Source organism: Aphelocoma coerulescens, chromosome 14 (assembly GCF_041296385.1).
Source record: "Aphelocoma coerulescens isolate FSJ_1873_10779 chromosome 14, UR_Acoe_1.0, whole genome shotgun sequence".
NCBI lineage: Eukaryota > Metazoa > Chordata > Aves > Passeriformes > Corvidae > Aphelocoma > Aphelocoma coerulescens.
In genome coordinates this window covers 14,574,920-14,597,685 of record NC_091028.1, presented here as the reverse complement: position 1 = coordinate 14,597,685, position 22,766 = coordinate 14,574,920, and the positions used below count along the sequence as shown (strand labels likewise).

Sequence of the window (22,766 nt, the reverse complement as noted above, 5' to 3'; positions counted from 1 at the left end):
GAGCGGGCGGTGCCGCGGAGCTGCGCGCCCGCCTCCTCCCGGGGAGAGGCGCGGGAGGCGGCACCGGGAGGAGGTGGCACCGGGAGGAGGCGGCCGGAACTGAGCTCGGGCGCTTCCGTCGCGCCCATGCGCTGCCGGCGGCCTCCGGGAGCAACAAAGGAGGGAGCCGGGGGGCCACGGCCGGGCGGTCCCGCGGAGCCGCGGGGTGAGGAGCGCGGCGGCAGCGCCCCGGTGGGGCCCTGGCCTGGGCGCGGTGACGCGGGGCGAGGGGAGGCGGGACCGGCGCGCCGCGGGCAGGAGGGAGCGGCCGGAGCCCCGCCGGAGGCCTGGGGCCGAGCACGGCACCGGGAGGGCTGAGGGACGGGGGAAAGCGCCGCTGCGGCCGCTCACGGTGCCCGTGTTCGCAGGGCGGAGATGGGCTCGGCGTGATGGCGCCCTGGCAGCTGGGAGCATCCCGGGCGAGCGGCGCTGCGGCGGGGAAGGTGAGGGGCGCGGGGTCCCGGGCTGGCTGCGGACACCCCCAGCCCTGAGGGCCGGCTCGGCCGGACCTGGCCGGGAGCAAAACTGACGGGAAGCCCCCGAGGGGAGGAGGGAGGTCGTCGGTGTCTCAAGCTAAATGTGATTTTAGGCTTCTTTAGGGGCGAGAAAGGCAGTTTGTGGTAGCAGGACAACTGCTGGCGCCCCTGGGAGCGAGTCCCGCAGGGATGTGTCCGAGGGTAGCGGTAAGTTTGAGATCTGGCTGGGGCGGAAGGCAGGATAGCACGTGTGCAGTGTCGGGAGCATCCCTGAGCCTGGAGAGAGGAAACCAGGCAAAACACGGAAATGTGCTGTGAAGAGCCCAATAACCCCTTTTATCTATGAGTGCAGTCCTGTCACAGTGAGTGCTGTACATGCTTGGTGTTATATTTGTAAGCCTAAGTAAATGTGACAGCTGTGGTTTTTGGAAAAGGGGGTCCTCTTCAATATGTCAGAAGAATGGATGTAGGTGGTGGGATAGCTGCTGTTAACAAGCCACGTAAACTAATAAATACTAATAAATACTTCTGTATTCTTTTATAGGTGTGTTGGTCTTGATTTTATGTTCTGAAAGCTGATTTTGCCTCCTCCAAGATGGCATTTGTTTCAGCACAAGGGCCTACGGTGGTGGACCAAACCACTTTGATGAAAAAATACCTTCAGTTTGTGGCTGCTCTTACAGATGTCAATACACGTAAGAGACTTTTTTCTTATTGAAAATTACAGCTCTTCAGCAGTTTGTTTCACAAGTGTTTTGGACTTGTTCAGGCAATTGATAAATGAAGCAGTGAAGTCTGTTGAATTCACTTTGGAATTTATTTGGGTTTTGATTTTTGAAGAAGCAAAATGATGAGAAACACTTGCATGAGCCAAAGTGAGTGAGCTTTGTGTGTGTGCAGTTGTGTGGTTGTTGTGTGAGAGAGCTGTGTGTCTTATAATTGGGCAGTGATAGCTAAACTGATAAGATCTGATTGCTTCTTTGATCAATGAGCCTGGTGTTTTCCTTCGTGACCTAGTTTTACACTCACATTTTTTTTGCTTGAATTTCCATTTTCAGCTGATGAAACCAAGTTGAAAATGATGCAAGAAGTCAGTGAGAATTTTGAGGTAAATAAAAAGAAAACAACCCCAAACAACAAAACCCTCCCTAACTTTCTGCAGTGGCAGCCTTTCTTGTGCTTGATGTATATTAATAGAATTTCTGATGTTAAGCAGTTAAAAGATTAATAGTAGTATCCTGTGACTTATGATTTATACAGTTATAAGTCATTGATTTTAGGTTCCTATTTAGGAATTAGCCAGGTTGTTGAAGAATTACGTTTGGACTTAAAGAGCTTTCATTGCCTAATATTTATTCATTAATCATTTAAATAAAAGTGAAGTAAGAGATTTTTCTTCTATTTTTTGAATGCTATGAAATGTCTGTATTTAAAGGTTTCTTTTATTTAGTTCAAATGTGTATTGGGCCCTTGTAAAGCAGAGGCCCTCCTAATTCCCAGCCTTGTGTTAGCAGAAACTATACTTCAGTTGAATGCTTTTAACAGCTTAGTCTGGTGATCTGTTTAGAATCTGAAGGCTTAGTTGATTCTCATTGCTCTTGTCTTCAGTAGGGAAGAACTTGTTCAGTATTTGTTTTGCTAATGTTCTCTTGGAACTCATTTGGTTCTGTAGTGTGTCAACAGATACTTAGTCACTGAATCTATTCAAAATTCACTGAAAATGTTTAATAGTGGCTTTGAATGTAACTGAATATAATCCGTGTGATGTCTGTTTTATATCTCCCCATTTTTTGTTCTTAATTAGAATGTGACATCATCCCCTCAATATTCAACATTCCTGGAACACATCATCCCTCGGTTTCTCACCTTTCTACAGGATGGGGAAGTTCAGTTTCTGCAGGAGAAGCCAGCACAGGTAAACTGTGTGGAGCATCTCCTGCCTTTTTGCAGTGAAGTCCTTGATTAATCTAATGAACTGATGTAAGACTTGTTAAAAATAGATCTGTCATTTGGAGTGGAATTGAAAAAGTCCTAAGTAAGTTACTCATAAACTTTGCAAATCTGGGCTTCGGAGAAAAAGGACGAAAACTAGGTGCAACAGAATTGGCTTTCTTGCTGAGATACTTCACATTGTTACAAACTACTGACTTTGCTGAAGGTTAGGAATGAAAGGCAAAAGTTGATTCTTTGTCATTAAATACTTAAAATTGCATTCCTTTAAAAAAGTCTGATTTTTCAATGGTAAATTTGATAAATTTGCCTCATTCACTTAGGTGAGTAGTAGGAAGGATTATGTCTTTGTATACAAGCCTATGTCTACATGAAATAAATTTTTTTTTTCTATTTTAACATGCAAAATTATTAAGCTGAAAGAGATGCTGCAACCAATTGTTGGGTTTTGTGGATTTTACAAAAAGTTCTGTCATATCTTTATTTTTCCTTTTTTTTTTACAGCAACTCCGGAAGCTGGTGCTTGAAATAATTCACAGAATACCAACAAATGAACATCTTCGTCTTCATACCAAAAATATCCTGTCTGTGATGTTTAGATTCCTAGAGGTATTTTTTTCTTCCTCTTAAGACTGTGTCAATTTTTCAGAAATATTTTCCTCTAGTTTCTTCATCTGCAAAATTTGCTGGGGGTAGGATTTTTCCATAGCTGTGCTGCTGGTGCTGGGTGTTCTATTTAAGCTTAACCCATGTCCTCTCTTACCACCTACAGGTTTTCTGCAGGTTCTGCTCTGCCCTTTAGAAACTTGGATTTTACAAATGCAGGGTACTGATCTCATGCTGAGCAATGTTTTCTGGCAGATAGTTTATTCTTGGAGTTTGTTTTCTGTCTGGGAATTCACAACACTGTCCTTTGAAGCTCACATGGGGGTCTCTGTTTGAGGGGCAATGGGAACAGATCTGACAGTACAGAGTGGTTGAAATGTCTGGCTTTTATTCCTATAGGGGTGGCTTTAATTTCAGGCATACTCTAGGACTGCAAGGTACCCAAGGAAAGACATCTTGCCCATGCAAATCCGTTGATGGGGCACTGTAGATTGTTGAGAAGAGTATCATTTTACAGGGTTTTGAAGTACCCACTGAGTAGTTAAAGAATTCAGCAGTGGGCTCACTAAAAAGTCTCTTTTTTTTTTCCAGACAGAGAATGAAGAAAATGTACTGATTTGCTTAAGAATAATTATTGAATTGCACAAACAGTTCCGACCAGCAATCACTCAAGAAGTAGGTCATAACTCTTGTTAGATGGTATAAAACTTACTGCCATGCTCTTCAGAGTTGCTGTTTTGTTCAAGTGGGTTGATTGATTTGTTTTGCTGCTGTCCTTTTATGTTGCCTGACCTGTTGTGGTAACCATATATTTAATTTTGTTCTTTTTTTTTTTTTTTTACCTTAAAGTAATTTTTAAAAGTGGATTGCATAATGCTAGCACTGCTGGGGAAAAAACCAAACTGTTTAAGCTTAGTTATACTTGGTTTAAATGTTTATGAACAATATGATCAGTTTAAGGAATAAAATTCCCACACAAAGGAAGAGAATTGATGCCTTTTTAGTTTGTAATAGAAAATCCTGAAGAAGGAATTTACTATGATTGACTTTCCTCTGCCTCCCCTCTTCTCTCCTGTGACTCATCAAGGGGAATTTGGAAGTTTGCATTGTTATTCTGTTGCATTTTTGCCTTGATTTTTGCTTGGAAAGACTTAGTTGATTCATAGTAATTATACCTAACAATACTGTATTGGAACTATGTAGAGATGATAGGTAGGTTAGATTCTTTCCAAGAGAAATTTGAATTAATACTGACAGAGCAGAAGGAGATAGAAGAACGCTTTCAGATTATTTTCAGTTATCATGAAAAATGTTGGTGATTAGAGATTTTATGTATTTGTACTCTTAATACAGAGATTCTAAAATTGTGATGTAAAATTTTTTCTTTAAAAATTTGTTTATAGTAACTGACTTCTTCCTCCCTAGATTCATCATTTTTTGGACTTTGTGAAACAGATTTACAAGGAACTTCCAAAAGTAGTGGTAAGCTTTTTTCTTGTTAAATTGCCCTTGCTATAGTCAGAAAACTAGCTTTTATTTCTTTCTCTAAAAGATATTAACATAATTATTTTGTATCTAGTGACACAAAGTAAATACAGTTGTAGTGAATCTATCAAAACTATGTCTAAAAATGGAGACATTTAGATTTTGATTTGGAAAACCTTCTGTTTGTGGCACACTATTACTGGTATGAGAAAATCGAGGTGAGTTTGAGTACTGAAGCAGGGTGAGATTGGCTGCAGGTGTCTCCTTGTAGCCAAATGTGTCTGGTTTCTGAGGGAAGGGTGAGGCCATGAAGGCAGCTCTTGTCTGATCCTCCATCCCTGATCAGAGTAACTCTTGGGATGTTTTCCTTTAGCAAGAGAACCCCTTGGCTAGGGGAGCTTTTCTGCTTCTGGTTCCAGAGGGAAAGGTTGCAGGTGTGTGTCTGGTCCAGGCAGATGCTGCAGTGCAAACATCACGTGCAGAGAGGAGTGAACTGCTCTGGGGAAAATTATATGGAGGAGCTCAAAGGAGAGGGATGGCCTTCCGACTATTAATGGCATTATGATATTTTTCTTCTGCTCTTTCCTTGTAGAATCGGTATTTTGAGAACCCTCAGGTGATTCCAGAGAACACTGTTCCCACTCCTGAAATGGTTGGCATGATTACAACCATTGTGGTGAAGGTGAACCCTGAGCGAGAAGACAGCGAGACGAGAACGGTGGGTGTTCTGACTGCTCTTCACTGGGGCACTGCCTGCAGCACAGGCCTGCAGATCATAAGGCCAGGCAAAAATAACAGACTTTCTTTTTGCTTGTTTTTGTTATCAAGACTTTTCTGTAGAAGCCAATTGAAACTTTCCAGACATTTTCTATGCAGCTGTAATTACAGGATTTTTATTTAATATAATACCCAATGCTTTTGTGTTTTAAAAATATTAAGTACAGTGCTACTAAAATGAGCAGTTTCTGTAAAACTGTGTTTTACATACTCTTTTGAATTGATAATTAAACTGTTTATAAAGCATGTATTCTTTCTTTCAGCATTCAATAATTCCCAGAGGATCTTTGTCACTAAAGGTCTTGGCTGAGCTACCTATTATTGTTGTTCTCATGTATCAGGTTAGTACACTTCAGTATTCTGCATGTAAATACTTCATTGCTGAATGGCTTGTGTCACTTCTGTTGGCTAACATATTAGTAAAAATGAATGTGACACTTTTGAAAGTAAAATGTCATCTAAAAATAAGCTGGTGAGATGTCTTAATTTTTTTCTGATTAGCTTTCCAGTAAGTTGACTGCAAGTGTGACTTGTGAATTTCTCTAATAATACTTTATTTTTTTTTTTTAGCTTTACAAACTGAACATTCATAATGTAGTAGCTGAATTTGTGCCCTTGATTATGAACACTATTATAATACAAGTGTCGACTCAAGCAAGGTAAGGGCATTTAACAGTATTTTTATATTAGGGATAAACTACTTAAATCTGTCATTCAATATTACTCAAGATATTTTTGTCTTCTATCTTGTGATTTGTCATTCTAGTCTTACTGCATCTCAAAAGTAGCAAAGATTATTTGACTAAAAGTTATCAAGGTTCTGTATGTGAAGTAATTGGCATTATATGCCATTGATAAAGTCCACAGTTGTGCAGTAGGTCCCAGTTTATTATTTGATAATGAGTTTTTTTAAAACAGAGTTTCTGACAAAACCCCATATCGCCACAGACCGTGGTGGAGACCTTGGGAGCTTGGACACATGCTGTGGTTTAATCTTTGCCATGCCATCAATTATATATTTTTACTCTTCCAAGGTATAGCTTACATGAAGCCTTGGGGTGTGGCAGGGACAGGCACTGCTTTTTCTGCCTCAGAGAGGGATGTTTCTGAAGAGCAGCAAGTGGTTCTGATCAGGGCAGTGGCAGCAAGATCTCTGCCTTTCCCTGTCTTGCCTGGATGATCTGATTAAGTGGCTGAAGCTTGAGAGAGACAGACAAGTCTGTGGGAGGGAATACTGCTTGGAGAAAAAATGGCCCCAGTTAGGGGAACTGAGCCAAATGTTTGATGCTTTGTATTGGGTTGCCTTTCCGTAGAAAGGTGCTGCTGGGAATTGGAATGGCAGGGGGCTTGTTGAAAATGGGTTCTTCCATAGGGATTATATTCCTTTAAGAAGCAAGAACCTCACTACAAGGTGATGTGATTTGAAACTTCACTGAATTTTCTGAGTGAAGGTATTAAAGAAGAGGAACAGAATCATAACTACTGTTCAATTTAATTTCAGACAACATAAACTTTATAACAAGGAATTGTATGCTGATTTTATCGCAGCTCAGATTAAAACACTGTCTTTTTTGGCTTACATCATCAGAATTTACCAGGTAGGATGCATTTTTATTACTTTGTTACTTGATGCATCAAGTTTCTAGCTGCTTTATGGCAGGCAAGTGATCTGCATGACTGCAGTGCATCAGGGATTGGAGACGGGAGCGCTTGTGTAGAATATCTGAAGGTGGGGCTGTACTTGGTTATCCTTTCAGAACTATTCTCATGTGAATACAAATTGGAAATGTGCCATTCTCCCTCCCTGGGCATTTATGGAATGACTACTGTATTTTAGTTTTAGGAGTAGATTTTGGAAGATAAACAAGTGAACTTTAATGGAGTGCTATTTTGCAAATGTAACACAAACCTTAAGAATAGAATGTTGTAATAGTTATACTCATGTTATTCTTTCTTTGTTGCAGGAATTAGTGGCTAAATATTCTCAACAAATGGTAAAAGGAATGTTGCAGCTGCTCTCCAATTGTCCAGCTGAAACAGCACACCTCAGGAAGGAGCTCCTGATTGCTGCTAAGCACATCCTGACAACAGACCTGAGGAGCCGTATGTAGCACTTTTTATGAATGTACCTGTAAACTGGAAAGAGCTCTGCTGTTTCTGTCAATTTAAGAGGCATGTTACTTATTTATAATGGACTATCACAAGAGGCCAGGCCAAACAGAATTGTTGTGTGTAGGGTTGCTCAACTTCACATTTCCAGTAACTCATTAATTATATAGAGAAAGTTAGTTTTTAGAAGTTGAAAATAATGTGAGCATTTTTTTTTTCTTTGCAAATATAACTGGCTCTGACTGGGTACTGCAGTGTTACTCAAGGGGCAAGTGTCAGTGGAGTAGATAGTCACAAGAGATTGTTTGAAAGCTTCCTTGTAAATGGCACTGCCTTTTATAAGCTTCAGAAATTAATTTTGGGATAGAATCACTTTCTAACTTTAGGTTTAAATACCTAAATTAAGTGGTTTAATGCTTAACTGTTTTGTTTTGATTATTTCCTTTGCCAATCATTGAGTATGGCTTTTTCATTTTTCTGTTGTTGTAAATTACAGAATTTATTCCGTGCATGGACAAGCTGTTTGATGAATCTATACTGATTGGCTCTGGATACACTGCCCGGGAGACACTGAGGTATGAGAAAGTTTGGAGTAATGAGCTGAGTGCCTGCCAGGGCTGCTTAGTTGGAAAATTATTAATATTTACAGCTTCTGTATAGGGTCCTAAATCTTTGCTTCAAATAACTAATTTTACTAGATTGTTTTATTGGCAGAGATTCTGCTGCTGGAATGGTGACTTTTGTTTAACACTTTGATGGCACAGCATGGTAATGTGAGTGTAGGGCAAAATAAGAAAAATGGGTGAATGAAGATGATTTCAGTTTTTTGAATCGTAGAGGGCAACCAAAATAGTGATCACAGAGAAACCAACTCAGTATCTGCCCAATATTTTATGAAACACCCTATATCTTATGTCCAGTGTAAAATCTGAATGAGATAGAAACTTTTTGTCAATGAACACCTTAAAACTTACTTGTTCGCAATTGAAAAAGTAAAAGGAGAGAATACTTAACTTTCTATGTTTTCAATAACCTAGATTTTAGGTGAGCTTGCTGATCAAATTAGTATCTGAACTAGGAGAATTGCTTCCTTTTGTTTAAGTATCAAGTGTGCCTTATTGACAACATGTATTAGATTTAGAAGTATTTGCTCTGCTAGATTCTTTACCTGGTATTTGAAAAGAAAAGATTTTTGAAATTTACCAATTTTCATAACTGCTTTTGAAATCATGGATCATTTGACTAATTATGAAACAGATTACCAGCACTGCTCAAAAGGTGGCTAACATGGATGTTAACTGCATGTAGATAAAAATATGTGGTGGGGTGTTCTGCAGTGGAGGGAAGAGAGGTCAAAGAGGCAGCACCAGAGTTGTGGGATAATTGATGCATCGTTGGTTAGGTTGTACACGTTAAAATTCTCTTGTGTAACCAAAAAAGCCTTGTGAACTCTGGGTTTGCACATGAAAATAGAAAACTTGCTCTGAGAAATTTGGAAGTATTTCTAGGCAGTAATTATATGTTAAGTCCAATGAACAACATTTTTAGTTGTGCTCCATGTGTTTTTGTCATTGCTTGTTTTGGCTGTAGACCCCTTGCATACAGCACCCTGGCAGACCTGGTGCATCACGTCCGGCAGCATCTGCCACTCAATGACCTCTCCCTGGCTGTCCAGCTGTTTGCCAAGAACATTGATGATGAATCCTTGCCAAGCAGTATCCAGACCATGTCTTGCAAGCTTCTGCTAAATTTGGTAGACTGTATCCGGTCTAAAAGTGAACAGGAAAATGGAAATGGTAGAGACATCCTTATGAGGATGCTAGAGGTATTGATTTATTTGAAGCATTTGGTAATTGCTTGGATATCCTGTTTTGGAGTGTGTTGTCAATTGCATTTTACTTTCTCCTTTCTTCAGAAACGAGAATATGTAGTCTGTGTACTGTATTTCACTTTAATGCTTCAGGGCTCTTTAAAATGCTCTGCAGCTGGGATAATATCTCAAGTGTAGTGGAGATGCTATGTCAACTCAGCTTCATTCAGTGGCTAGTTTCAAAGCAGGAAACTGAATGCCTGTTTCGGGTAGCTTATTTTTTTAAAAATAATTTAATTCTAAATTTTAGTTATAAGCTTTTTTTCCTTGTATAATAGTATGCAAGAATTGTGGTTTTTAATGCCTTCTGGTTATGGGTGTGCTTTGTGGTGTGGGTTTTTTTTAAGCTCTGAAAGAGGATCTTCACACAGGTCCTTGGCATAACACAATGCAATCTGTACAATTAGAAATATCTGCTTTTTGAAGACCTAATGATCCTTTTTAAGGATCTTTATGCGGAGGTTTTTTTTCTATTTTTGAAAATTGAGGATGCACCAGTTGTTCAAAGAAGGCAAGCTAATTTATTGATACACTAAAAATGTTTGTCATTTGAATGACTTCAGAAATAGCTGTAAATTCTATTGGTCTCAGTATTCTGAATTGAGGTATTAGTATATTAAATTTAGGATGATTTTTGAAGAAGAAGCTTACTGTCTTTTTCTTTCCCCCTCTCTGCTCTTTGATTTGCTTCTCCTACTTTGCCTTAGGTGTTTGTTCTGAAATTCCACACCATAGCACGCTACCAGCTGTCTGTCATTTTTAAGAAGTGCAAGCCCCAGTCCGAGCTCGGGGCAGCTGAAGCCGCGTTACCTGGAGTGCCCACAGCAGCAAATGCAGCCCCTGTTCCTGTCCCATCTCCTGCCCCAGCCACTCCTGTGGCCCCTACACCAGTACCTGTGTTTGAAAAACAAGGGGAGAAAGAAAAAGAAGACAAGCAGACATTTCAGGTCACGGATTGCCGGAGCTTAGTGAAAACTTTGGTCTGTGGGGTCAAGACGATCACGTGGGGCATCACCTCATGCAAAGCTCCTGGTGGTAAAACTGCATATTTAATTACATTTGTCTCTCATAATTCCACAGAAGAAAATGCTCTAGAATGAAAGCAAATAGTATTTTTAATGCTTAACTATCTTGTTCTTCTTTCAGAAGCACAATTCATTCCTAATAAGCAGTTGCAACCTAAGGAGACTCAAATCTATATAAAGCTGGTGAAATATGCAATGCAAGCGTTAGATATTTATCAGGTATGTAACCTGCCCACATAGCACTTCTATTTATACAGTTACTGTATGTTAGATCTTTTTATAAGGATCTATTTGTCAGCTAAACCACAGATTACACATGCAGTGTATTTTCACTAAGTCTTTAACTGGGACCACAACTATTGAGAAATGCTCAATATGAAGAATGCATTTCAAAGTGAATTTCAAAGTGCTTACTACTTGGAAGCAGCAGATTATTTTCTTAAGAGCCATTTTTGTCTGTTCATGCAGGCAAGTCAGACTACAAATAATTATCTTTCATGTAGTGAAGGAAATCTATCCTTGAAGGCGATAGTTTAGCTAATACTTGAAGCCTTCATGTCTGTGTTTATCTTCTGTAGTTATACAAAGTACTGATGATGTGTATGTGATGAGTGTTTGATTGGGTATTAAGTAATTTACAAATACACTGGTATCTCCTACTGTTGTCTTTTTCCACTTCTAACTTCATAGTTTTAAAATCTGTTCTGAAAACACTCAGTTTTAGTATTTTTGTCATGGTTGGCTCTTGTGCCCAGCTTCTAGTTGTGTGGGGCTTGCATGTCAAACCCATAAAATCTCAGTTACTTTCAAAAGGTATTTTAAGAATAAGGGGGAAGAAGCTACTCGAATTCTGTAACCAGGGTATCTGTTTTCTCAATTGCTGTAGGTGCAAATAGCAGGAAATGGACAGACATATGTTCGAGTAGCAAACTGTCAGACAGTCAGGATGAAAGAGGAAAAGGAAGTTCTGGAGCATTTTGCTGGTGTGTTCACAATGATGAACCCTTTAACTTTTAAAGAAATCTTTCAAACTACTGTTCCTTACATGGTGGAGAGGATCTCTAAAAACTATGCTCTTCAGGTATGTTATTGTTTACTTTAATTGATAATGAACAGCATGTAGGAAAGAGCTTAATGCCTTGAGGAACATATGGCTGATGTGGAATTTTAAATCATAATATTGAAACTAGCATGTGAGATTTGAAGCAGTCTGTATAGTCTATGAAAGTAATTTAAAGATGGATTTTGAAAAAACCTTACCAGACTAAGTGATGCAATACAAACACGAACTCTTCAGTTTAGAACATATGAATGGACTTCATTCTTGAAAAGTATTGGACATTATGGAGTTGTTGTTTTGTTCAGGTGGTTGTACTAATGTTCTACTAATTTACAGAATGCAAGTCCTACAATATCTGTTTAAACTTAGAACTTGAACAGCAAGTTAAATACATGGTTGTATTCCACTGAGGACAAACAGAATCACTTGGGTAGCAGTGGAAGTGGGAAAAGAGATCTGTCTTTTTTTTTTTTAATGGATAGTGCATTTATTCTTTTGTTCTTTTTATTACAGCAGTAATAACTTCTTTGTGGTTTCCTTTTATAGATTGTTGCCAATTCTTTCTTGGCAAACCCTACTACCTCTGCTCTCTTTGCAACCATTTTGGTGGAGTATCTTCTGGATCGGCTGCCAGAAATGGGCTCTAATGTGGAACTCTCCAATCTGTATCTCAAGCTGTTCAAGTTAGTCTTTGGCTCAGTTTCACTATTTGCAGCTGAAAATGAACAAATGCTGAAGGTAAAGGTCATTTGTGTTAAAAATAAGTCTGGTTTAAAAACAGCACTCTTAAGAGTTTTGCACTAACATTTGAGAGTCATTTAATGTTTGAAGCACTATTTGTGTTACATTTTTTCCTAGTGCCAAGTCCATTGTCTTGTTTATAAGAGATGGTTTCTGTGAATATTTGCTTCATATTTGAAACTTTGAAGTGATGTGCTAATTCTGAGTATAAATGGCTGTGGTCTGTGATTGCCATAAGCCCATGTAACTTCATGGTCAGAAGATGCATATCTTCTCACATATTTTCCCCCTTTGTTTCCATGTTAAGAGTTTTGCTTGGATTGAAATGACTTTTTTGTTGTTGGTGAATCTTGTTTACTCATGTCATATTCAGTGACATGGACCTCTTGAGTTAGATTTTTCTGTGCTCTTGAAAAGTCTGGGCTTGAGGAATGCTATTTTTTCTACTGACAACATATTGTGTATTCCAAGGATCTATTTATGTTGATGAGATCATCTCATTATTCAGTGAATTTAGAAATGCTGAGCTTGTAGCAAGGGTGCACTTTCCTCATAAAAGCAGCAGCTGCCTGTATCTAGAAAATACATTAGGATTTTAATAGAACACTGATTGTTCTCTCATAATTTCTCTTAATTTTCCTTCCTCATACCTTATAGCAAATAAAATTTCTGATACAGGTAACTGTGCAGAACAGAGTAGGGATTACCAGTTTTCCACAGTCTTTGAATACTAACAGTAATATGAAGCAATATTCATATAATCTTGCTTTAATTCTTGCAATTTGTCATCAGAATCAAGGTCATTTGGATTTTATAAGCTGGAGATGAAGTTTAAAGAGTGTAATTTACTACCTTCACAGTTTCATGCTTCTGTTACTTTCTTTTGTTTCTGTAGGATGGATGATAGGGGCCTTGGGCAGAGAATTTAATTGAATGATGAAGGCTGTTTGCAGCATTTGCATAGCAATATAGAAAGATGTTAATAGTATCCAGACATGTTACTATTTGTCTCTGGTGCACGAGAATACTTGCATTTATCAACTATTTTTATTGATACTTGCAAGGTATTCATGTCCTCTGCTCTAGAAAGGCCACCAGTTCTGTAACCTTTTTTACTTGAAAGAGTTTGCTTTCAAAATGAAATTTTAGCATTCACAAAAATTAGGAACTAGTAGTGAAATTAGATCAGGGTGAATTAGTATTGTTAAGTGTCCTCTCTGTCATTCTGACACCTCTGATTTCTGCTCCATGTCCCCAGATACTTGAGAGGAAATACTTTTCATTGTGTCAGATTTGCAGAATCTCATGCTAAATTCTTGTACAGTACAATGATGCTGATAAAATTGGTATTTTATTAATCTTCAAGCTTTATTTTCTTTATAGCCACATTTGCACAAGATTGTGAACAGCTCTATGGAACTTGCACAGACTGCCAAAGAGCCCTATAACTATTTCCTGCTGCTCAGAGCACTGTTCAGATCTATTGGAGGAGGCAGTCATGATCTGTTATACCAAGAATTCTTGCCGCTGTTACCAAACTTACTGCAAGGTAGAACAATACCTTCTTTCCCCACCCTAGCTTCTGATTTTTTTATGTGAATAGTAGTAATAAATTTATGTTGTGTAATTACAAACCCCTCAAAACTAAAGCCCTACCCCTGAGAAGTAGCTTCTGATTTTGAGTTTAACGATTGATTTAAATATCTTGAATGTGCTTATTTTCATTTTCTATCAGCTGCTTCAGGCTCCATAGTTTTGGCTGCTTCACAATTTCTGCTGCTTGTTTTTCTTTTCATTGTGGGGCTGTTGGGGTTTTCTTGTTTGTTTCTTTTACTTGTTTGGGTTTTCTTGCTGTGGGTGACTTTGTTGGCACAAAGCATTTGAGGGATAAGTAAATAGGCAAAGCAACATTGCCAGGCCATCACTGATTTTGTAGGGAGAACATGGCAGTGAAGCTCTGGCTGCTCTGCAGTTGAGGGCATGTGTGTGCACCTGCAATGGCATGATAAATAGAAATTCAAGTAGTGCCAGACTGCAAAAAGAAATGGAAATAACAATCAGTTTGATTAATTGAGCATTTATGCTTGCAAGAACTGTGTTCCAGAAATACTGAGGGTGAGCAAGGAAATGTGGAGAACTACTTAAACCTAAGGACAAGCTAATCAGAACTATTCCAGGACTGTAGACTGGTTCCCATCTTAGCTGTAGGGACAGTTTTTATTGTTAGCAAATGTGTCTGTTATCGATAAATCATTATGTAAAACTCATGTCAGTAGATTCATGGAATATGTGAAATCTTTATGGGAGAAAAATCACTTGGGGAATGTGCTTAGTCTGTATGGGGCAATTAATGTACTTGAACTCACTGAATGTTTCTTTTCAGGAGTCAAAATACTTTAAAAACAATTGTTCTGTATGAGATTATTTTTTACTGTTACAAGGCTGTTTTGAGTCAAATTATCTCTTTTTCTTTTTCATCCGCTATATTCAAATGCTGCCTTATTGAGTCTAACATTCAACTTTAAAATATGCATAGAGGCTTTTTCTTCTATATGTGTGTAGACAAAAAACCATCCACTGCATGAAATCCTTAGATGTAAGTTAGAATAATGAATGGTATTATATTTTGTAAATTGATTATTTACGGAGCTGTAAGCTCTGCAGAATTTAAAAACATCAGGTTCTTCTGAATTCAGGAAATAGCAATTTTTAACAATAAACTGTGGACTGTCTTTTTTCCTGTGAGTGCATAACTTATCCATAATTTTCAGGACTAAATATGTTACAAAGTGGCCTTCATAAACAGCACATGAAAGACTTGTTTGTAGAGCTCTGCCTCACAGTGCCCGTTCGTCTGAGCTCGCTGCTGCCTTATCTGCCAATGCTGATGGACCCGCTGGTGTCAGCTCTCAATGGATCCCAGACCCTGGTTAGCCAGGGCTTAAGAACTCTGGAACTGTGTGTGGATAACTTGCAGCCAGACTTTCTGTATGACCACATTCAGCCAGTTCGAGCTGAGCTCATGCAGGTAAACGTGTCGTTTCCTATTAGACCACAAGGGGTCATTGATTTGCTGAGTATTATTAGAAATTTGTGTGAAGCTTTGGTTACAAAAACTTGAAAAATCTGTTGTGAGACCCATACCAATCTGATACGAGTGTAGAAGGATAGTTGGTGTTGTGCTGTTGAGCTGAAAACTGAAGATTTAGAGGTGAATGAATTGTTCCTTCTATATACTTTGTTCAGTGGCTATATTCTATTTGCTTCATTTTCTTTTTGTATTTCAAAACTAGCTCCGAGCTTAATTCAGTTCAGCCTTAACTGGCCTGCTTTTTAAATTAACAGTGTTGTTTAATATTCATCATAAGCATGAAATTACATTCCAGTGTAGCAAAGATTTTATAGCTGATGACAGCAATCTAATCTAAAACTGCATTTAGGACAACCTCGTTACAAAGCACTTGGGCTGTTGTGAACTGAGACTGCTTGTATTCAACCTTGATAAGGAACTTGTGCAGGGTCAGTTACCCAAATACAAGGATAATTGTTTGCCTTGACTTTTTTTACATTACAACTTGTAAAATGTTGAAGTAAGACTGGTCTGCCCCTGTACCTCTTAACCCCCAGGCTTTGTGGCGAACCCTGCGCAATCCTGCTGACAGCATCTCCCACGTGGCTTATCGTGTGCTTGGGAAATTTGGTGGAAGTAACAGGAAAATGTTGAAGGAATCACAGAAACTACAATATGTAGTCACAGAAATCCAAGGACCCAGTATTACAATTGAGTTTTCAGACTGTAAAGCATCCATTCAACTCCCAATGGAAAAGGTAAGGGCTTAAGTTACTTTGTGCTGAGAAATCAACTTTGTAAACATCTGTCTGCCAGTTCTTTCTTACTTCCCCTATAAACTGTGTTGTATGTCACCCCTTAAAGAGTGGATTTAGGCATGCTGTTTGCTCTTACAAAGTGATAGGATAGGGAGCTAAATTGGCCCAAATAAATGCTTTCACAGAATGGATAAGGTTGGAACTTCTGGTGTATTGCTTAGGTTAGGTGCAGGAATCCCATCTAAAAGTCCCTATTTCTTTTTGAAGTGTACCAAAAATTTACTGTAGAAATTCTTCAGTGCTGATTATTCTCACGACTCCAGTGATGTGGTTTTGTTTGTTGTCTCTAGCAGCACTTCTTAGTGCTGCAAAACCACTTTGTACTGTACTGGCTTTCATCTGGCAGCCACGGTGTATCACAAATGCTTAGTTCTCGCTAATTACAGCAATCTAATCTCCTCTGAGAGTGAAGCTGGATTTGGAGATAATTTGGTCTGTAGAGTTTTAATACTTACCTTTTCAATTAGACTTTCATAAGTAGATATGATCTGAATGTAGTAAGCAATTTTCTTCACAGGCAGCTGGCTCTCTGGCTCTGTAGAGCCATCAGGCTTAAAAATAGCTTGGAAAAGTGATTCTTAAAATGCAGATTTACTGATTTCTCCACTGTACTGAAGCTGATGAATTGAATACATGTAAATACTGTAGTTGCTGACATTTACCTGTCCTGCTAGTTTAATTCAAACTAAGTTTTCCTAAGGATTTAAGGATCTAACATTGATAATAAGCAATCTTCAGCTGCTTGGTATTGACCAAGAAAGAGTATGTTATCTACTGAACACTTTGTATCTATGAAAAGGAAATGTCAAATTACAAAGAAAAAAAAAGTGGAATAAATTGAAAACAAGAAATCCTTGTTTTCTTTTAGTGCCCTGGTGGACTTCTGTAGTCTGTGTAAAACTAATTTTTCTTTTCATTGAGATCCTGTGATAAAAACTTGGGATGACAACTAGTTAAGTAAGTGGAAATACCAAGGAAGGAAAATGCCCACTTTGTAGCAGGGCCTTTTTCTGCATAAACTTATTAGGCATGAATGGCTAGATTTTTATTTGCGATTGATAAGGTACTGAAATTCCTTATTTCAAGGCAGTCCTGAGCAATTTTTACATGTTTTGGTTTTTTTTTTTTTTTTACTTAATGCCTATCTTATTTATCTTTAATTTCTTCCTTTCTTCTGTGGGAGAAGGATAGAAATTAGACAGTTGTGCTTTTATGTATTTTTATCTCTCTCTGTAAAAATATATGTACACAAAATAGAAATTTCCCAAAGAGACCTGCTCCTCTTTTTAATTGTCATCATATCTTAAAAGATTGATTTGAATAATTCTTGAATGTATTAAATCTTCTTGCAAAGGAAGACTACTATTTCCATTGGGTGAACAGTGTTCAGAAGTTGCTTACATGTACATTTCATCATGCATGGCAAGGTACCATTTATATATGGGTATAAATGCATTGTATACATAAGGAATAAAGGAATTAGGCACAGCAATTATTGCTGAAGGGAAGGCCAGGAAAATTTTTTTTTTGGGAAGGAGAGAGACACACTGAAGATTTACCTCATTCATAACTTGAAATGCTTTCTGACCATGGAGGTAAAGTGCATCTGCCATGAAACTCAGCACGTACAGAAGCACAGAAAACACCATGGTGGTTTCAAACTGTGCTCTCTCTTCATTTCTTAGCTTGGGCACTCCAAACTGTGCATGCTTTAAAACTTACTTTTAATATATATTAATGATACCATTCCCTTGATTAATGACCTTATGGTAAATGCCAAGAACAAGAAGTGTCTGGATTCTCTCTTGTTCTGTTCTAGGCTATCGAGACCGCCCTGGACTGTCTGAAGAGCGCCAACACGGAGCCCTATTACCGGAGGCAGGCCTGGGAAGTCATCAAGTGCTTCCTGGTAGCCATGATGAGCCTGGATGATAACAAACATGCATTATACCAGCTTCTTGCACATCCCAAGTATGGCAGTTCTTTAAACGTAAATGTGTATGTAAAACTTGTGGTGTCTTTGGAACAACCTAGTTTAGAGACAGTGATTAGTCTGTGCAATTCATGGGGTTTTTGCCTGCTGGTGAAAAGGAATTTTGTTAGCAAGTTTTTTAATGCAAACGATGTGTTAATGTTTCATAGTTTAATTTTCTTCCCCTAATTACAGGCCAGTGTATAATCTGTTATGTATGATCAATATGATTAATTGTAGTTTCATATATTTAAATAATTGGAATATTCTGGTGCTTAAGTGTATTTTAAAGATTAATTTGGATTGTCACGTTTTGTATGTACATCTAAGCTTTTACTAAAGTGAAAGAGAAAACTCAGTTTCATTTAGTGACTAAGCTATAGCATAGTCACACACATAACCTCTGTTTGTCTTGGTATGAGAACTTTTTATTGAAGCTTTTCTTACTTCTTTTGTAATTTTGGTCATTGATACTTACTGAGTTTATTGCTTTTAGACAACTTTGATGTCTTTGCCCAAAAAGTGTGGGCTGACTTTGACTCTTGCAATACAGTAAGTGTAGCTAAAGAGCATAGCAGCTTTCACAGTTTCGACTTGTTAGACTTGACATAAATATAGCTTTACAATGAATAAGTTTTGTTGGGCAGTGATTTGATAAATAGTTTCAATCGTTCAAGATTAAAATCAAATGTCATTTTAAAAAAGGGAAAAATGTCAAAATATTGAAAATGACATTCTGTTATTGAGTTGCAGTGTGATGCCTGTATACCTATTATTGTATGTACGTGGCTTCTTCTGAACCACTGGCTTTAAATGTTCCTGATGAAATTGAGCTATCCATCATGCTGGAGACCAGTGGCTGACAAAATTAATATGGGCTGAGTGAGCTGGTCTAGCTCTATCAAAATGAGGGGAAAACAGGAGGGTAGAGAAGGAGTTAGATACCAAGAGCAAATTTTCCATCAAGTCCCTGACACGGGCTGTGATTGAGCTGTGGGCACTGCACTTTGGGTTCAGTTGAGCACAACGTTGTCTTTCAGCTTCACTGAGAAGTCCATCCCCAGCGTGATCATCTCTCACCGCTACAAGGCCCAGGACACTCCGGCTCGGAAGACCTTCGAGCAGGCCCTGACCGGGGCCTTCATGTCGGCCGTCATCAAGGACCTGCGGCCCAGCGCCCTGCCCTTCGTGGCCAGCCTGATCCGCCACTACACCATGGTGGCCGTGGCTCAGCAGTGCGGTGAGTACAGGGCACAGAGCTCCTGGGGCTTCCAGGAGGGGCGTGGAGAGCTGTGTGCTTTTACTTACGGCAATTGGTTTAGAAAAGTAAAAATATTGCGGTTGTTTCTTGGTAGCTATCCTGGTTTTTTGTTTGGTGGCTGAATTACGTTTTAGTTCTGTAAAATGGTGGCAATGGTTAAACAAATTTTAAGAAACAGTCAGTCACCTAATAATACTCTTTAAATGCTACAGTCAGTGAAAGAACTGCAGCATGGAACAGCTTACATAGTTCCAGAGGATTTTTTGTAACTTAATACTCACAGTACTATTTGCAGGTGGTCTTTAATTGGGTTGTTTCCACTTGTGGTTTTGAAGGACCTTTAGAGGAACTAAGTGAATGTTGGAACACTGCAGTGTCTTAAATCCATGAAGAAAACTTTGTTTGGGCTGTATGACAAGTAATTTGGGAAAAGACATACTATAAGCATATCACTCTTCATTGTCACATTAATGTCACTTGAATTTTTATGACTCTTCATTTTAATTAAATCTTCTTGCAGGCATAGTCTAGTGCATAGAAGAAAATATTCAAGTAGATGTAATCTTTTTTTCTTCTAGGTGTGAAGGATGCCTTACAATCCATTTATATGCAAATAGCACAGGGCTTACTGGTTTTGCCATCAGCTAGTCCAAAGAGTAGTAAAATCTAATTAAAAGACTATTCATATTGAAATATCCATTGTTTTATCTTTATTTCCCCATTCCCCTCTTTTCTTCCCTGTTACAAATTACAGGTCCTTTCTTGCTGCAGTGCTATCAGGTTGGGAGCCAGCCTAGCACAGCCATGTTTCACAGTGAAGAAAATGGGTCAAAAGGCATGGATCCCTTGGTGCTTATTGATGCCATAGCAATCTGCATGGCATATGAGGAGAAGGAGCTCTGCAAAATAGGAGAGGTGGCCCTAGCAGTGATATTCGATGTTGCAAGCATTATCTTGGGTTCAAAGGAAAGGGTAAGTTTTTAAAAAATGTATTTAAATGATCAAGTTTCAGCCAATGTAATTTTGCTTCTGAAGTTTTGGAGGCTACAACTAAGCTGAGAAAGGAAACTGATCCATTTCTTTGTTTCCAGGCTTGTCAGCTTCCCTTGTTTTCATACATTGTGGAACGTTTATGTGCTTGCTGTTATGAACAAGCTTGGTATGCTAAACTAGGAGGTGTTGTGTCCATTAAATTTCTTATGGAACGGCTGCCACTGATTTGGGTCCTCCAGAACCAGCAGACTTTCCTGAAGGCACTTCTCTTTGTTATGATGGACCTAACTGGAGAGGTATGTAATGAATGAATTTTATCAAATAGTATGGGGAAAAATTCTGGCCTTAAATTCACACAGATAGAACTCTTAGTAATCTTGATTTTGCTGAACTTCAGAATTTATTGTACCTGTAAGAGTTAGTAGTGAAGTCTAGTTGTTTGCACTCAAACCAGGTTCTGAAGTTAGGAATGAGGTCAGATTTTTCCACGTAACTTTGCTGAAGTTTTGTGGATCACACTTGCTGCTTTCAGAGCAGAAATGGACAGGCCACATGTAGATCACAAAAACCCACAGATTCACTGTCACCACAGAATCACTAAGCTTAGCTGGAAATGAAAATCACAGGATAAATCAAAATCACAGGATTTATCAAAATCCAATTCTAAGTTTGTTGATGAGTAACGTGTGGATTTGTGATCTTTGTTCTGTACTTAACTGATAAAAATAATCTCTGATGCCCCAGGTTTCCAATGGAGCAGTCGCTATGGCAAAGACCACATTAGAACAGCTTTTGATTAGATGTGCAACTCCTTTAAAAGATGAAGAAAAAACAGAAGAAATCCTTGCAGCACAGGAAAAGTCTTTCCATCATGTCACACATGACCTCGTTCGAGAAGTAACCTCTCCAAACTCCACTGTGAGAAAACAAGCCATGCATTCCTTGCAGGTGCTTGCACAGGTCACTGGCAAAAGTGTCACAGTCATCATGGAGCCCCATAAAGAGGTAAGCAGAAATACTTACTGAACCTGAGCCTGAAGTTATTTTCCAGTTTGGATTTGCAGAAATGCTTTTCTGAGTACCTTTTTCCACACTAGTGAATTAAATTCTTAGTGCTTTGATAGCATGTGTTTGTCATTTGCTAAGTTTTGTTGTTCTGAAATACACAATGGCTGGAGCCCTGTAGAGATTCATACAGGCTCTGCCTGACTCTTAGCCAGTATTTATAGTGTCTTCAGGTTGATTTAGTTCCTTAAATTATGGGCTGCTCATCCTGCCACCAATCAGACACAGGCTAGGCCATATAGGTTCTGCATTTTGATTCTCAGTTTTATTAGCCTCTAAATCTGTGGCATTATTGCTATGCCTTTCCCTATCCAGAAAGAGACTATAATGTTCAAAGCTGGTTGAGATAACTTTTGGCTAGACACTCCTTAAAGCTGGTATTGCTTTGTCCTCTGAAAGATAATTGAATGTACATAAGCCTTAAGGGCCATGACAACATACCAGTTTATACTGAGAAGCTCCCTAATTGATATCTTACTTTGCTAAAGCTGTTTAATGAGGAAAGTGAGAAGTTAGTGTAATGGAAAAAAGTTACACAAACTTTTTAGTTTTTCTGATGTTTTAGAAGCTTAAAATATTCTTGTTTCTTGACTGTTTGAAATGCTTCAGTCTATGAATTTCTTTGTTGTTCATAATGTTGTGTGAAGTTATTAAATATCATAGATCTTCTCACAGAGAATATGTATTAATTACAGCTACTACACTGTTTTGCAAACTGATGTGAATCAAAGTAATTCAGAGAATTACTTTTCCTCTTGCTTAATTATTTCTGAAGACACGTCTGGAGCCACAATAGCAAATGGATACAAACCTGCAGCCATGACTAATGGTGTCTTTCTTCCCAGTGGCTGGGTCTGTGGGGTCATTTCAACAGACTGCTAATTCAGTAATCTAAATTACATCATGTAATTTAGGTTCTCCAGGACATGGTTCCTCCTAAAAAACATTTACTTCGGCACCAACCTGCAAACGCCCAGATTGGCCTGATGGAGGGAAATACATTTTGTACAACCCTGCAGCCCCGACTGTTTACAATGGATCTCAATGTTGTGGAGCACAAGGTTTTCTACACAGAGGTACTTTCTTTTTGTGTTCTCATCTTTGAATGTAGATGCTTCTGTATGATGGTGGTAGTACTTTCATTGTTAAAAATATATATTTTTCTTTGTGCATTTTAAACTGTCACTGATATGTTAGAATTTACCTTTTGAAACATCAGGTTGAAGTCTGCCTACAGCATAACAGCTCTGAGCTAAACAGAATATTCTAATCTGTGTGAAATATATTAAATGAGCTTTGGTGTTACAGTACTGGTCTCGTAGCCTTGACTTTCATATTTAGGTCTTATTTTTTACACAGTATATCAATTAAATAAATTGTTGTACCACCAAACATAGGCAGTGTTGGTTAAGGTTTTTGAATCCCTAATAGTTTGAGTAAAATGGAATA

General features: G+C 38.6%; 1 protein-coding gene across 4 annotated transcripts in view; it reads left to right on the top strand.

Annotated features, from left to right (window-relative positions):
• The first annotated feature begins 126 nt into the window (after window positions 1-126).
• TRRAP (transformation/transcription domain associated protein) overlaps window positions 127-22,766 on the top strand; it is a 77,256-nt gene continuing 54,616 nt past the window's right edge. For 2 of the 4 annotated variants that reach the window (XM_069030384.1, XM_069030381.1), the window contains exons 1-28: window positions 127-205; window positions 408-482; window positions 1,060-1,210; window positions 1,574-1,623; window positions 2,320-2,430; window positions 2,970-3,074; window positions 3,663-3,746; window positions 4,497-4,553; window positions 5,149-5,274; window positions 5,597-5,674; window positions 5,904-5,992; window positions 6,835-6,931; window positions 7,298-7,436; window positions 7,939-8,017; window positions 9,033-9,267; window positions 10,020-10,347; window positions 10,459-10,556; window positions 11,224-11,418; window positions 11,944-12,135; window positions 13,522-13,687; window positions 14,910-15,166; window positions 15,766-15,966; window positions 17,846-18,024; window positions 19,039-19,238; window positions 20,014-20,231; window positions 20,351-20,548; window positions 20,997-21,257; window positions 22,232-22,393. In XM_069030384.1, the coding sequence (XP_068886485.1) occupies window positions 1,111-1,210; window positions 1,574-1,623; window positions 2,320-2,430; window positions 2,970-3,074; window positions 3,663-3,746; window positions 4,497-4,553; window positions 5,149-5,274; window positions 5,597-5,674; window positions 5,904-5,992; window positions 6,835-6,931; window positions 7,298-7,436; window positions 7,939-8,017; window positions 9,033-9,267; window positions 10,020-10,347; window positions 10,459-10,556; window positions 11,224-11,418; window positions 11,944-12,135; window positions 13,522-13,687; window positions 14,910-15,166; window positions 15,766-15,966; window positions 17,846-18,024; window positions 19,039-19,238; window positions 20,014-20,231; window positions 20,351-20,548; window positions 20,997-21,257; window positions 22,232-22,393 (4,005 nt within the window). In that variant the 5' untranslated portion in view covers window positions 127-205; window positions 408-482; window positions 1,060-1,110. The remainder of the gene's footprint in view (window positions 206-407; window positions 483-1,059; window positions 1,211-1,573; window positions 1,624-2,319; window positions 2,431-2,969; window positions 3,075-3,662; window positions 3,747-4,496; window positions 4,554-5,148; window positions 5,275-5,596; window positions 5,675-5,903; window positions 5,993-6,834; window positions 6,932-7,297; window positions 7,437-7,938; window positions 8,018-9,032; window positions 9,268-10,019; window positions 10,348-10,458; window positions 10,557-11,223; window positions 11,419-11,943; window positions 12,136-13,521; window positions 13,688-14,909; window positions 15,167-15,765; window positions 15,967-17,845; window positions 18,025-19,038; window positions 19,239-20,013; window positions 20,232-20,350; window positions 20,549-20,996; window positions 21,258-22,231; window positions 22,394-22,766) is intronic. The other 2 variants (XM_069030385.1, XM_069030383.1) reach the window with 2 other exon arrangements.